At 35.1% G+C, this 12,703-nt stretch overlaps 3 protein-coding genes across 3 annotated transcripts; all 3 read right to left on the minus strand.

Annotated features, from left to right (window-relative positions):
• Positions 1-1,121: 1,121 nt before the first annotated feature.
• LOC100179084 (alpha-tocopherol transfer protein-like) lies at positions 1,122-3,041 on the minus strand. The gene is made up of 2 exons (XM_002121385.5): positions 2,290-3,041; positions 1,122-1,417 (listed from the first exon to the last, which is right to left on the minus strand). Exons 1-2 carry the CDS (start codon positions 2,958-2,960, stop codon positions 1,246-1,248), a joined length of 843 nt encoding a protein of 280 aa, XP_002121421.1. The 5' UTR covers positions 2,961-3,041; the 3' UTR covers positions 1,122-1,245.
• Positions 3,042-6,858: 3,817 nt separating this feature from the next.
• Positions 6,859-9,867, minus strand: LOC100176760 (proteasome subunit alpha type-7). The gene is made up of 6 exons (XM_002121614.5): positions 9,723-9,867; positions 9,240-9,366; positions 8,991-9,115; positions 8,389-8,511; positions 7,716-7,898; positions 6,859-7,100 (listed from the first exon to the last, which is right to left on the minus strand). Exons 1-6 carry the CDS (start codon positions 9,819-9,821, stop codon positions 6,999-7,001), a joined length of 759 nt encoding a protein of 252 aa, XP_002121650.1. The 5' UTR covers positions 9,822-9,867; the 3' UTR covers positions 6,859-6,998.
• Positions 9,849-11,060, minus strand: LOC100184581 (cytochrome c oxidase assembly protein COX18, mitochondrial-like). Its single transcript, XM_002119754.4, has one exon. The coding sequence runs from the start codon at positions 10,954-10,956 to the stop codon at positions 9,898-9,900; it is 1,059 nt and encodes a 352-aa protein (XP_002119790.1). The 5' UTR covers positions 10,957-11,060; the 3' UTR covers positions 9,849-9,897.
• Between the last annotated feature and the right edge of the window lie 1,643 nt (positions 11,061-12,703).

The raw sequence follows: 12,703 nt of genomic DNA on the forward strand, positions 1-12,703 counted from the left end.
CGTGTTAGACGTATTAATTTAATCTAACCGATTTCTTTTTTATTTGAGTAAACTTTTTAGAGTGCCACCTATGTGGCCATTCTGCATTTTTATTTTATGTTTTTCACCAAAGTAATTATTTGTTCGTAATATGGGTGTTAGTGCTGCAACGGTGTCACGACTGTAAATGGTCGCACTACAGCTGTGTTTCAATTGAATAATATTTTGATTGTTGTTCTAATTCGGACTTTGGCTTGCATGTGACGTTTTTCGGTTACATTCCATTATTTTACACACATAGCAGGTACGGTACAGTGGTTTCGTTTAAATATTAATCAGTTTGATTTTGTCTTTACTACGTAGACTTTGTACACACCAAATCAACGCAAGGCGAAAGTTTACGCAAATGTATTGTGACATATCTATACAGTAGGATAGGGAAAGATTGGGCACTTTTTAATTCATTTTTCGTCTCAATTGGTAGTAAACAAATAATTAAAGAAAAACTATAAAACTGTATATGCTCACCACTCGGATACACCGTTGTTAATTGTTTAAAACACGATCAAAATATTTGAATCCTATATATGCATATGCTTAAAGTGTCCTATCTAATCCCAACATACTATATGATTTCCTACACAGCTTAACGAGTTTAGGGCCTACAACTCATCTAAAATACCTAGAATCGTATTGCATACACTAATAGAATAGAATTACATAAACTTTACCCTTTACGTTAGGCGAAGTTATGGTTGTTTTTTTAACTTAAATGGTTATTTTTGGGTTGAACGCCCGATTTGCGTTTCTGGTAAAAAAAATAGCCAGGCGGTTATCCGCTACCGCTTGTGACCAGTAGTATCATAGTATACTGAAGTCACTTCAGTATAGTATGGTAGTATAGTAGGGTGGGGTAAGATGGGACAAGCTTTTGTTCGCTTTTCTTTTTTCAATTCAGTAAACAAAAATTATATACAGATTTATATAACCGAAGGTACGCGGCAACAAAGCGTTGTTGTTATAATTGTTCAAAACACGGTAAGGAAGTATTGGATTTATGTGCTAATGGTATCCTATATCTTATACCCACAGCACTATACTATTCCGTATCATTTTTGATACTTTGTTACAAACTAATGTAATTATGAATACTAAAATTTAATTAAACAAAACGTTGCGCGCGTTTATACATCTCTTTATATATACATACATAGTTTAAATTTAGTATTTTTACAACAAAATAATAAAAATAACTAATAAATTCTTTCAGTCGTGTTTCAAATGTTTCCAACCGCTCCCCGTTTTTAAAGATTCCACCCAAAGTTTGGCCGCTGCCTCTGGTTCCAGCCCCGTGCCCCCCATCACTGGAGGTAGCAGGTGTAGGTCGTGGTCAGGAACAATCTTGTCAATTGATTTTCCGTGTAATGTGATGTGCTTACTGTAATGTGAAGTAAGTTATTATACGTACAATTGTCATATAGTAGGGTGGCGGAAGATGGACACGTTTTTATTCCATTTTCTTGTCACATTTGGTAGTAAACAAAGGAAATTGAAAGAATTATAAAACCGTAATTCTCACGACTCCTACAGATCGTGTTGTTCTAAAAATTAACTACGGTCTATATGTGAGTCGTGAGAATAGAGTTTAAATTCTCTAAAAGTGTTTTGTTTACCACCAAATGGGACGAGAAAATAGAATAAAAAAGTGTCCCATCTCCCCCCACCCTTCTATACAACAAGTTCTCTACATATAGTACTGTTGGGAAAGATGGTAACCGTTAATCGTTTTTAACAACGCTATATTGTAGAACCATACGGTTATATAATTGACCAAATATTTTTTGTTTACTACCAAATTGGTTGTTAAAGGAGAATTAAAACAGGAACTATATATCTTACCCTACTATACTATAAAACTACATTGCAAAAGTATTAACAACTAACAACCATAAACCATTATAACCTATCCCTGTCGTACATGAAGTGTCCTTGGGCAAGACACTTAACGGCAATTGCTCCAACCCAGTGATTACTAATGGGTTGTCTAAATTATCCGCCATATATACATAAAAAATGAAAAAATCCAAAAAAATAATCACCTACAAAGTAAACCCGTGTGACAACAACTGTCGTTTTCCAGGCTCGCGAGGATAAAGTAAGTTACATTCATTCATTTACATATACATTTAAGGTCACAAAAACATTAACGAAATTTAAAAATATAATTTAACGAGAAGACAGGATAAAGTTACAAAAAAAAACAGTTGCTAAAAAAATATCCATTAACTTATCCACCCACTGTGAACTTACGTTAGTTTTCGCTTCATGAACGGTTTCATCATAGAGTACATAAAGTCGAACTTAGTTCCTTCATTTAAAATGTGAAATGGACCGATTCGGACCGGCGTCGCTTCTTGGAGCAGATCAGTCATCTTTTTATACTTACTTGCTGGTACCTCCTTCATCGCTTCGTGGTCGTAATGCTCAAAATCATCAATTGTGACCCCGCCGCAGATCTGGTATTCTTCGCTGTCCAGTAGTTTGTCCATGGCCAACTGGCCACAGGCTAAAATATCATAGAAACTCATATGCGCCGTTTCCTTCTCGGGACGATAGATGATCACTGACTGGCCGTCTTTCATGGTCCCATTTGCAGCGTACACGATTCCGCATTCCATGACTTCCCGCATGCTTTCAGGGTGATATACTTTATCAAAAACTTCTGGAAACTTCTTCCTAATGCTGTGATATTTGTGTAATACCCTTAACGCCTTTGCGTGTTTGTATTTTCTTGCGCGTAGAAACCTCAGTAAAAACAAATCGTCGTCACGTAGTAAAGGGCCATATTTTTCCGAGTTAAAATCTTTCTTTAAAGCGTCGATCGCTTTTAATCTGACGTCATTGTCACGTGGTTCGTTCAATTCTCTGACAGCTTTTTCCAGGAGTTCAGGGCTTAATGTGCATACATATCTTGACGTCATTTTCCCTAGAGCAACTTAACTTTCAACTATAACATGAATAGAAAATTAAAGTACCGGTCAGCTGAAAGAATAAAATAAAAACCTAAATGGGTAAAATTATTACCACCATAATGTAATAGGGTGGGGGCAAATTGGACACCCTTTCTTTCTTTTTTTCGTCTTTTTTGGTAGTAAAAAATACCATTTAAAGAAATATAAAACCGTATTCTCACGGCTTTCATAGACCGTTGTTTATTGTTTAAAACACGATTTGAATATTTGGATAATATGTGCCAAAGGTGTCCCGCCTTCCTCCCCCCAACTATAGCCTACTACTTTTATCTCACATTTACTCGACATCTGCATCTGATATAAATATCTACCATAAAATATCTTTATCAGTATAATAAATGTCAATTAATAATTTGCAATTAAACTTTGTACCGTGAGCAATATGTGTTTTATAAGTTCCGGTGTTCAATGATTTCAGTTAAAAACCTATCACCAAATTTAGAAACGGCTACGACGACTATCTGCTTATATGAATGGAACTTATTTCTCCTCGCGTGGCCTATAATCGACAGTCGTTAATAACACGCACGTTCTGTATTTTCATGACTTAATATTTCTGCAAACCTAAAGCAGGCTATTATTTTCAACACGGATTCCCTTTTTTAACAAAAAACGATTTGTCTTCTTACCCAAATGTTTAAACACTAACTGTTTTATATAACTGTTGTCTTTCTCAATCTTATCTGCACCCTTTACGCCTAAAAGGCAGCAATGAGGTGACAGAAATTGCAACAATTGCCCTTTTGTGACTTTGAAATACCTTTTTTGTTGTTTGTTCTGACACCTTTTGCCTCATGTGACGTCACAATGTAACGCCTTTTCCTGCGACAAACTTAAAATTAGTCTGCATCCCGATAATAAACACTCTAAATTGACTAAAGACATTACCTTATTTGATTCACTATAAAGAAGCAATTTTGTCGGATTTCGACTGCATTTTACAAAATTTTGTAAAACGAACGGTAATTACTTTTGCTTGATATAGATTATGGGGCATTACTATTTGTAAGAAGCTCTCCACTGCATAAGTATAACACAAACATTTCTCCTATACTAGGAATGTATTGCACTTTACAAAAGTTTGACCCCTAAAAAACCACACGAGTCAATGCCACTCGGCAGCGTGTTTTAGTGCGACACAGATTATTCACAAGATCTTGAATTTCCAGCGCACAAAAACATTGTTCTTCTATTGTGAATGGCTTATAGCTATATTGTTTAAAAGTAATAAATCTAGGTGTTTTGAGAAGGCCCAAGTGAACGATAAGTTAAACAAGTTCATTCCAAACAATCACGTATTTAGCGGTGTTTATTTGTAAAGGTGTGTGACTACATTTCAGTAAAAGAAAGTTGATATGCTGACACTGTCGGTTGCTTTTGTGTACTACAACCTTTCTAGCAGACCTTGTTCATCTGGAATTCTTTTCCCCTGCGGCTAAACTCTTTGTAAGACGAGACTGATTATATAATTTATTTCTGTCCAAAGTTAACATTACTACAGACGTGACTGTATTAGCGGCGCACTGGTGATCGGTTTTACTGAGCTTTCGCACAAATAAGTAACAAATATTTATCCTATAAACCACAATGTTTGGTTGGTTCGAACCTTTTCGCAGCGTAGATTGGAAACTACGGACTCACAAATTCCGTTACGCCGAAACCATTGAAGTGAAATAAATGTAACTGAATACACAATGATAACTACTTTTTTTAGCTGCTTACTTTTCTAATATAGTATGTATATGGCAAAGAACCAAAGAAGATATCGCTAGAACATTTAGTGCGATTACAGTCAAGTTTACACCGTTTCCAACTTTAACAACAAAGAGGAATACACAGCCAAATATATCAGTGTAACCAAGCTTCGAATCTCGTATTTCTGGAATACCAATGACCACTGGCAACCTCCAGAATGTTTATTCGAAAGGTGTCCAAGACCGTTTAAACAAGAAAGTAAAGTTATAATAAATGAGTTCGTAAATATCTTTTACTAACGCGGTCACTAATCTCCTTCATCAATGCTTTGTCTATGTTTTGTCCATGTTTTGTGTGTAATTTATGTTCATGTGTGCCAAAATGTGAACACACACTATCTCAAACCAGGCTGAATCAATTGCTACCTCTGGATTGTGTATACCATTCATATACCATATATGTGGAGATGTATAGTGTATATACACTTCGGTGAACTCTACTCATACCCATTACACCAGTTCGACAAAACTTAACCGCGCGCCCATACGTTCTAAAGAACAGCCAGCTGGCGTTGCGTCTAGTGACGTCACTGTATTTAATTTTATTTTGAAACCCGCAAATTGCTTCAAAATGGTAAGAAATTAAGGAATGTGTTAAATTTTGTGTGTTTTGTTTAAAATAATTTATTTTAATAAGAAAATTGTGAAGTAATAGACACGCAAAAGATATATAAGTTACTAACTATACATAAAACTGGTAAAAGTAACTACAATACACTACAGGTAGCCATTTTCAACTTTCAAAGCATGCTCACGGTCGTGCTACTAATGATATGCACATGTGCTTACGTCAGAGCTATGGCGCCAAGTATACTCGACAAAAACAAAACTGGATTTCTTGGAATTTTCTGGAAATTTGCGAGAATTGGTAATTTTTTTGGTTAAATGAAAAATAAAGCTAGAAAATTTTCACACACCTTCACAAATAATTAAAAAATAAAATAAAAACTTACCAAAAATGTATCTTAAAGTAATATATATACACAAAGAAACACTTTTAATCCTAAAATGTAAACCTAAGTGTATGGTGCTACTGCTATAACATAATTAGTTTTTTGTAATATGTCTGGTGCTGTGCTACAATGGTTAGAGGTTAGGGGTTAACCTAACAACAGTTGTTTCAACCCGGTGGTCACTTATGGATTGTCCGAATCTTCAGCCAAACATAGAAACAAAATATTTTTTTCTCAAAATATCTCCCAAAATTACTTAACGCTGAAGCTAGCAAAATGTGTATGAAACAACTACTCTGCAGAGTATGGCAGTTCCTGGCGACATCTTGCGTGTGCAAGACGGTATTTTTTGCGTCATTAAAAATCAGCATGCAAAGCACGTGCATTTCCAAGCCACGTTAGAAAATCCTACATAATTTAATAAGTATTTTTTAAATTGTTTAATTAATTGGCATGGAGTGGAACAAATTCAAAAGTTCGTAAACAAAATCGCTCGGGCACTTGTCATACTGTGCAAACTGGTGAAACACAACACCAGTATTAAAACCACTGTTCTTGCCTGCCACGTAAATAAGTTACAATCACATTCATATCTTCTGAATTCTTCCTAATCCCAGCACTAATCTTCTATTTTCACAGGTGAACGATTAAGTCCGTACGTTGCACTAAGTTGCATAGCAATGGGATTAAGCGTTCTTTTTGGGAATTAAAGTTGAAAAAGTTTCTCTCCAATTCAACATGAACCGTGCAATGTGTTGAGATGAGCAGAAGTTGCCACCATATAAATTGTTTATTTTATTTTACCTGCATTGTTGTACGTTGTAGATAAACCCGAAACGGAAATTGAGTTTTGTTGTTAAAATTAAATTATCAGAGATTTTTTAGATGGTAAACATACTAAGTTTTTAACTAATCTTCACCTTTTTCTGCTAAATCACAGTTTGTTGGAAATTCAAAACTATTAGTGTGTCAAAAAAGCAAGGACGAAAAAAAAGAAAAGGTCCGGTAAAAATTTAGGGTTTCTCCCCTTTTTTCTGGGGGAGGGGTCAAGTCAACTCTAATTTAGGACTTAACCAACACCTAAACTGTTCGTAAAACTAGATTAATTTATTTTAGCTGTAAAACAGTTCATACAAAAATAAATCATGAATATAAAGAATTTTATTAGCACATAGTAGCTAAGTGGTGTCATTTTAGTTCCTTCATTCACTAAACAACAACAAAAGTTTTTTCCATTCAGAGGAACTTTATAGCAGTAATATAATGTTTCTATGTGATTTCTATGATGACTTCTTCATTTTCTTTTGCTTCTTTTCAGCTTCTTCTTCTTTCTGCTTCTCTATCTCAGCAACTACTTTTTCAACTTCAGCGGATTCCAAAATCTTTATTATAGGATAAAAATTAGTTTATAATGGACAATAGTTTGATCAATTACATTCTCATAGTATGAATAAATGTAACTTACTTTATCCTCGCATGGCTGGAAAACGACAGTAGCTTATGAGTTACCATGTATGTTACTTTGTGGGTAATTATTTTTGGGGGATTTTTTATGTATGGCTGATAAATTGAACAACCCAATAGTGACCACTTGGTTGGAGCAATTGCCATTAAGTGTTTTGCCCAAGAACATATACACCCACAACGGTAGCAACGACGAACCGTAAACCCATTACATTTGGGTTACAGGCAGGCGCGTTAACCACTTTTCCCACGGCACCGATTTTTTAACTTTTTTGGACAGCGAAAAATTTTGACAGGCCACTGAGTTCAAGCAATTTTGGTTAAGAAACATAATAGGTAGAAGTAACTTAAATAAAGTAGCTACATGTCATTTTTTTAACTTTGTAGTATGGCTGACAATTTGACAGCCCATAACAGGCAACTGGGTTGGAGAAATTTCCGCTAGTTTTTTTTTTTTTCTTAGGATACATACACTCACAATGGCAGCAGGGTCAAATACTTTTCTCAAAAAAAAAAAAAAAAAGTCTTCTTACCTGAAGAGGATGATTTCTTCTCATCACCGCAATCTCCATGCTCTTGCTCCCGGACTGCACAACCTCCAGAAGAGCTTTGATCGTAAGTTTCACCGTTTCCACCTCACTTGCAGCAGTGTCAGCGTTGTAATTTTCCTCCAGGAACTCCCGCACCGTTTTAGCACTTCGTCCAATTGCATTAGCCTGAAAATTCATAACTTTAATTAATGGAAATTTAGAAAAAACAAACTTTATATACTCTTAGGCAGGGCGACAATGTAGCTGAAAAGTCATTATTTTATTAAAAATTTGGAAAAAATAAACACTATTATGTCAATGATACTATTAGGCAGGTCGAGGTAATGGCCAAAATCCAACTGAAAAGTTATTATTTTAATGAAAATTAGGAAAAAAAATAAATACTCTATGTCAATAATACTCTTCAGCAGTTAAGGTGGATGGCCAAAATCCAACCAAATTTACAGACAGTGGAGCAATAGGCCAGATTACACCCTGGGTGTTGGGATAATAGGCCAATTCTGTCCTAAATCCTAGGACCCTGTGCCACACTGAGAACCTCACCCACATAGAATAGAATCTTCCAAAATAAGGTATGCTGTGTCACCTTTCAATGCTTTACAGCCTCAAAATTCAAATGCAACCAAAATTCTCCCCACCAAATATTTATGCTCACCTTCCAAGCATGGTAGGTACCAGATGGATCAGTTTGATAAAGATGTGGCGTCCCATCGTAATCGAACCCAACTATTAAAGCTGACAATCCGAATGGTCGGCGCCCATTACTTTGTGTGTAACGCTGGTCGACAAAACATATTATTTAACCATAAGAAAATAACAATTCTTTTGTTCAAAATGGGTTGGCCATGGGTAAAAAAATGATGAATGCTTTTCTTAATATTGTTAATCAAGTTGTGCCCATTACTTTGTGTGTAACGCTGGTCAACAAAACATATTATGCAACCATAGATAAATAAATAAACAAACTTCATAAAATCATGGGTTGACCGTAATTAAAATTTATGCTTTTCTTTATATTGTAAATTGTATTTACTAATTAGTATGGAACTGCTGACTGCTGTCTATGGTATCTATGTTTTGAAGTCCATGTATTTTAAGAATTTTTTGAAGCATATGGGCCATTTTTGCCAATATTTACAGTGTCTATATTAATTCTGTTAGTGTTACTATAGGCCTTTTACTTGAATCACTGATACACTACCATACACCCTACAAGTTGACAAGTAAATCGCTTTTTTTTGTAAATACATGCATTACCTGTTTAACAGTAGCAATGTATCTTGTAATATATTCCACAGTCACTGGATCTTCCACAGTAAGTCGATGACTTTGACATTCAATTCTTGCTTTGTTCACGATAACTCTTGCATCTGCTGTTAAACCTGCAATATCGAGCATATAAGATTTATATTCAAATTTTAAAAAAACTTAAAAACTTCTTAAATATTTTAATACCTCCATGCAGAGCTGCTTTTTATAGTAAAATGTTAAAATAAACCAACTCACCAGCAAATGCCATACACACATGATCGTCAATCGTACAAATCTTTCGCACAGTTCGTTCTTCCTGAAGTTGAGCAACTGACTTCTTTTCAACTCCAAGAACAACGATGTCTTTGCCACGAACTCCCACCTGGGAAGAAGAAGGGTTTAAAATAACACAAGAATTTTAGTAAAAATAACTATTTCTGTAATTTTACCCATTTTTTATAGGAAATAAAGTAATATTGTTTATCTTAGTTGATATTTTCCTATTTTTACAGGAATGGATAGGGAACTTAAAGTTAAAAACAAGAAAACAGCTTTGTTAAGGAAAATGTTGTGTAACAGGCCAGTACATTGTTTAGCTTTCTGGCTATTTTCCAAATTACATAATTAAAGAAGTGAACAGGGATCTTCAAAAACATGAAAAATTGAAAACAGTTATGTTTAGCGAATGTAACCGCTTCTTACAGTACATTGAGAATTGAGATATTTTCAATTACTTACAGCCGTAGCTCCCTTCTTTACAGCTTCTTGTGCATATTCAACTTGAAATAGATGTCCGTCAGGAGAAAAGACAGTGATAGCTCTATCATATCTTGACATTTTTCCTATTTATTAACTGAAACTTGAAAAAATAGGAAATTTGAGAAATTTTCATTTATTTAAAAAAATAAGAAAATTAAGAAATTTTCTTTTGTTTAGTTCTAATAATTCTATTAAAAATATCCATATAAGGAGTTTTGCTGTCATTTGGCGAAATTGGAATTTCGACAAGTTTTTTAAACCTGTAAGATTTTAACACCAGTGCCTGTATTGCTCCGTAAACACTGGAAGACAACCAATACATTACAACGCCCGCTGGCATTTGGCTTGCAATGGGAAGTAAAATAACTGCAATAGTTCTCATGAAGTAAACAAAGGCTTTGTTCAGCCCTATTAGTTCGTTTCTACCACCACGGTGTATCTCAATAATTAACAAGTTTACAGCACAAAGTAAGACTGGTAATAAGAAGTATGGATCAACTGAACATAGATCGACGAACCACAAACACCCTTCTGTTGACAATTGTGATGCAACGATCAATAATTGGTCACTGGGTGGGGTAAATTGTAAGTTTAACGTTAAATGTCGCATCGCAACAGACATAGATACCCAAAGTGGAATCTGAACAAATGGAAGCCCATATCGTTTTAAAATTCCTGGGATTTGGTTGTCTTTCATCATTTTTCTTTTATAATGATTCAGATTGACTTTATAATTTAAAACTTTCGTTGCGTCGTCCCATTTTTTCTTCTCCGCAGCTTTTTCTACGTCAAGTTTTAATTTATTTTGAAGTTTTTCCAACACAGGAATAAAAGACTGATATTTTATCATATTTTTCATCTGATAAATTGTCATTGGTGTCATAACAATTCCCCGAAGCAGAAAAGTTGAAAGCGTGATTGACAACCACCAGGGCAAATGCGTAAAGTCATGCATGCTGGTCAAGTATAGCTCTACTGATTGAATTATACCAGAGTCTGTAAACCATCCAATAAAAGTTTCATACGTTCCAGGTTCCGAATACTTTCCATAATCCTCAGAAAAGTTAGAACTAAAGCAACGAATCTGGGCTGGAAAAACTTTTACTTTGACACCATTTTTGCACCCAGTGATAACACTACCGCATGGTAAATGGTGGGACCACTTATTTATCAGACCAAGAGTTTGTTTGCAGGGCAACCTTGAACAAAACATCTAAATGGTTATGCATTCGCTAACAGGAGCACAATAACATTTATATCTTATCACTTCTTACTTGGGCAACAAATTACCTGGTTTAAAAATAGTTGTAATTTTTAAACTAAAAAATGGCACAGAAACTTTAGGAAAAATGGGGAGCTGTTTCAGGTAGTTAAGCTATACTGCTGAACTTAACGTATTAACACACCAATGTTGTGGCCAGTCTGCAGAGTATGGCAGTTCCTGACAAGATCTCATGTGTGTAAAACGGTTATTAGTTTGACAGCATCGCTCATGCACCTGCCATACTTTGCAAACTGGTACGGTGGCACAGTGGTTGGAGGGCTAGCTTCTAACCCAGGGGTTTTTCAAAGGGTTTCAAAATTAAGAAACGTTATTTTAATCAAGAACCTTGTTTATACATACAGTAACCGGTGGTTAGAATGATAAAATGATATAAATACAACACACAATATTTTACAATAATTAGTTATTACATAAGCAGTTAATGTGAAAGTGAAACGTTATGGTTATGGGTTCAAGGCTCGTCGCTGATGCTACCATAGGATCGTATGTGTCCTTGGGCCAAGACGCTTAACGGCAATCGCTCCAACGCAAGGTTCACTACCAGTCTGTCTACCACTAATGGACTGTCTAAATTGACATTGACAACATATGTGGACATGTGGTAACTCGTAAGCGGGAGTGAGCCGATACGCAGTGTATGAAACAGAACATCTTGTGCTAACACAATTTAAGACTGGCCCTTACCTACGGTTGTGGCAAACACCTGTTTGTACAGTTTTATATTGGTAATTCATTAGCATTGGTCATTCCTGTCTTGAGATTTCACTTGCTTTCAGTTTATGAATTTCGTTTCAATGTGCTGGTCATGGCGTAGTGCTGCCCGTCATAAAGTAAACGTCTTTTAAATAAATACAACGACTGTTAAACACAAATAGTTTCTATATCCCACAATTAATATGGTTTAAATATATTGTAATTTGAAATTAATTATATGTATCAACATAGTAAGAGAATACTATGGTGACAATAATAAAAACATTATAATATTTTTGCAGTACAGTATATTTAAAGTGCAACACTGTATAAAGATAACTTAGAAATAACGAAATTGTTACGAGAACATGTAAGCTCATCTGGGACCAAAAATGACAAATTTAGCTGTAATATGATCATTATGGTGATTAGAGTATTTAAGTTATATAAATGAACTGCGTTGACTTGTACAAGCAGCGACGTTACCATTTGTTCAAAACATGGTTTTAAAAAATATAATATGCTCAATTTAAAAAAACGTAATTTTTTTGGGTTTAAGAGTTAACTGACACATTTTCCCACACCTTTTATCCATGGCGTGTTTTAACGAATGTCGTTTTGTTGTTGATTTCCATCTCTGCGTTGATTCACTGATGTGATCATGGTGCTAGAAGCGGTTAGGCGTTGGTTAGGGTCTTGAAATGTGATTGTAATGTCCTGGATTCAAGGCTGCACCGCGGCAATCAAATATTGTAGAAACATAGTCCATACACGGACTCTGTTATAGATTGGTGATGAGTTCCATTCTTTTTATTTGTACCCGCACGTAACCAAAATCCAAAGAATACCGATACTGCGTTACGAACCCGTGGCTGATATGTCCAGGTTTATTTGATTTGCGAACGTCCATGTTTCGACTATAGTTGCAGCGACGAGGCTTCAATCCGTTACCTCTAAATAGATTTTACTATTCAGTTCCGCG

This window comes from Ciona intestinalis, unplaced genomic scaffold (assembly GCF_000224145.3).
Source record: "Ciona intestinalis unplaced genomic scaffold, KH HT001080.1, whole genome shotgun sequence".
NCBI classification, from domain to species: Eukaryota; Metazoa; Chordata; class Ascidiacea; order Phlebobranchia; family Cionidae; genus Ciona; species Ciona intestinalis.

Excerpts from the sequence above, each read along its gene's own strand:
- LOC100179084 (XM_002121385.5), bottom strand. The coding sequence starts at position 2,960 with ATGACGTCAAGATATGTATGCACATTAAGCCCTGAACTCCTGGAAAAA. Across the intron at positions 1,418-2,289 it reads TTCATGAAGCGAAAACTAAC|TAAGCACATCACATTACACG; the intron begins GTAAGTTCACAG and ends TTCACATTACAG.
- LOC100176760 (XM_002121614.5), bottom strand. The coding sequence starts at position 9,821 with ATGTCAAGATATGATAGAGCTATCACTGTCTTTTCTCCTGACGGACAT. Across the intron at positions 8,512-8,990 it reads ACATTGCTACTGTTAAACAG|CGTTACACACAAAGTAATGG; the intron begins GTAATGCATGTA and ends TTTGTCGACCAG. Across the intron at positions 7,899-8,388 it reads GTACCTACCATGCTTGGAAG|GCTAATGCAATTGGACGAAG; the intron begins GTGAGCATAAAT and ends ATGAATTTTCAG.
- LOC100184581 (XM_002119754.4), bottom strand. The coding sequence starts at position 10,956 with ATGTTTTGTTCAAGGTTGCCCTGCAAACAAACTCTTGGTCTGATAAAT.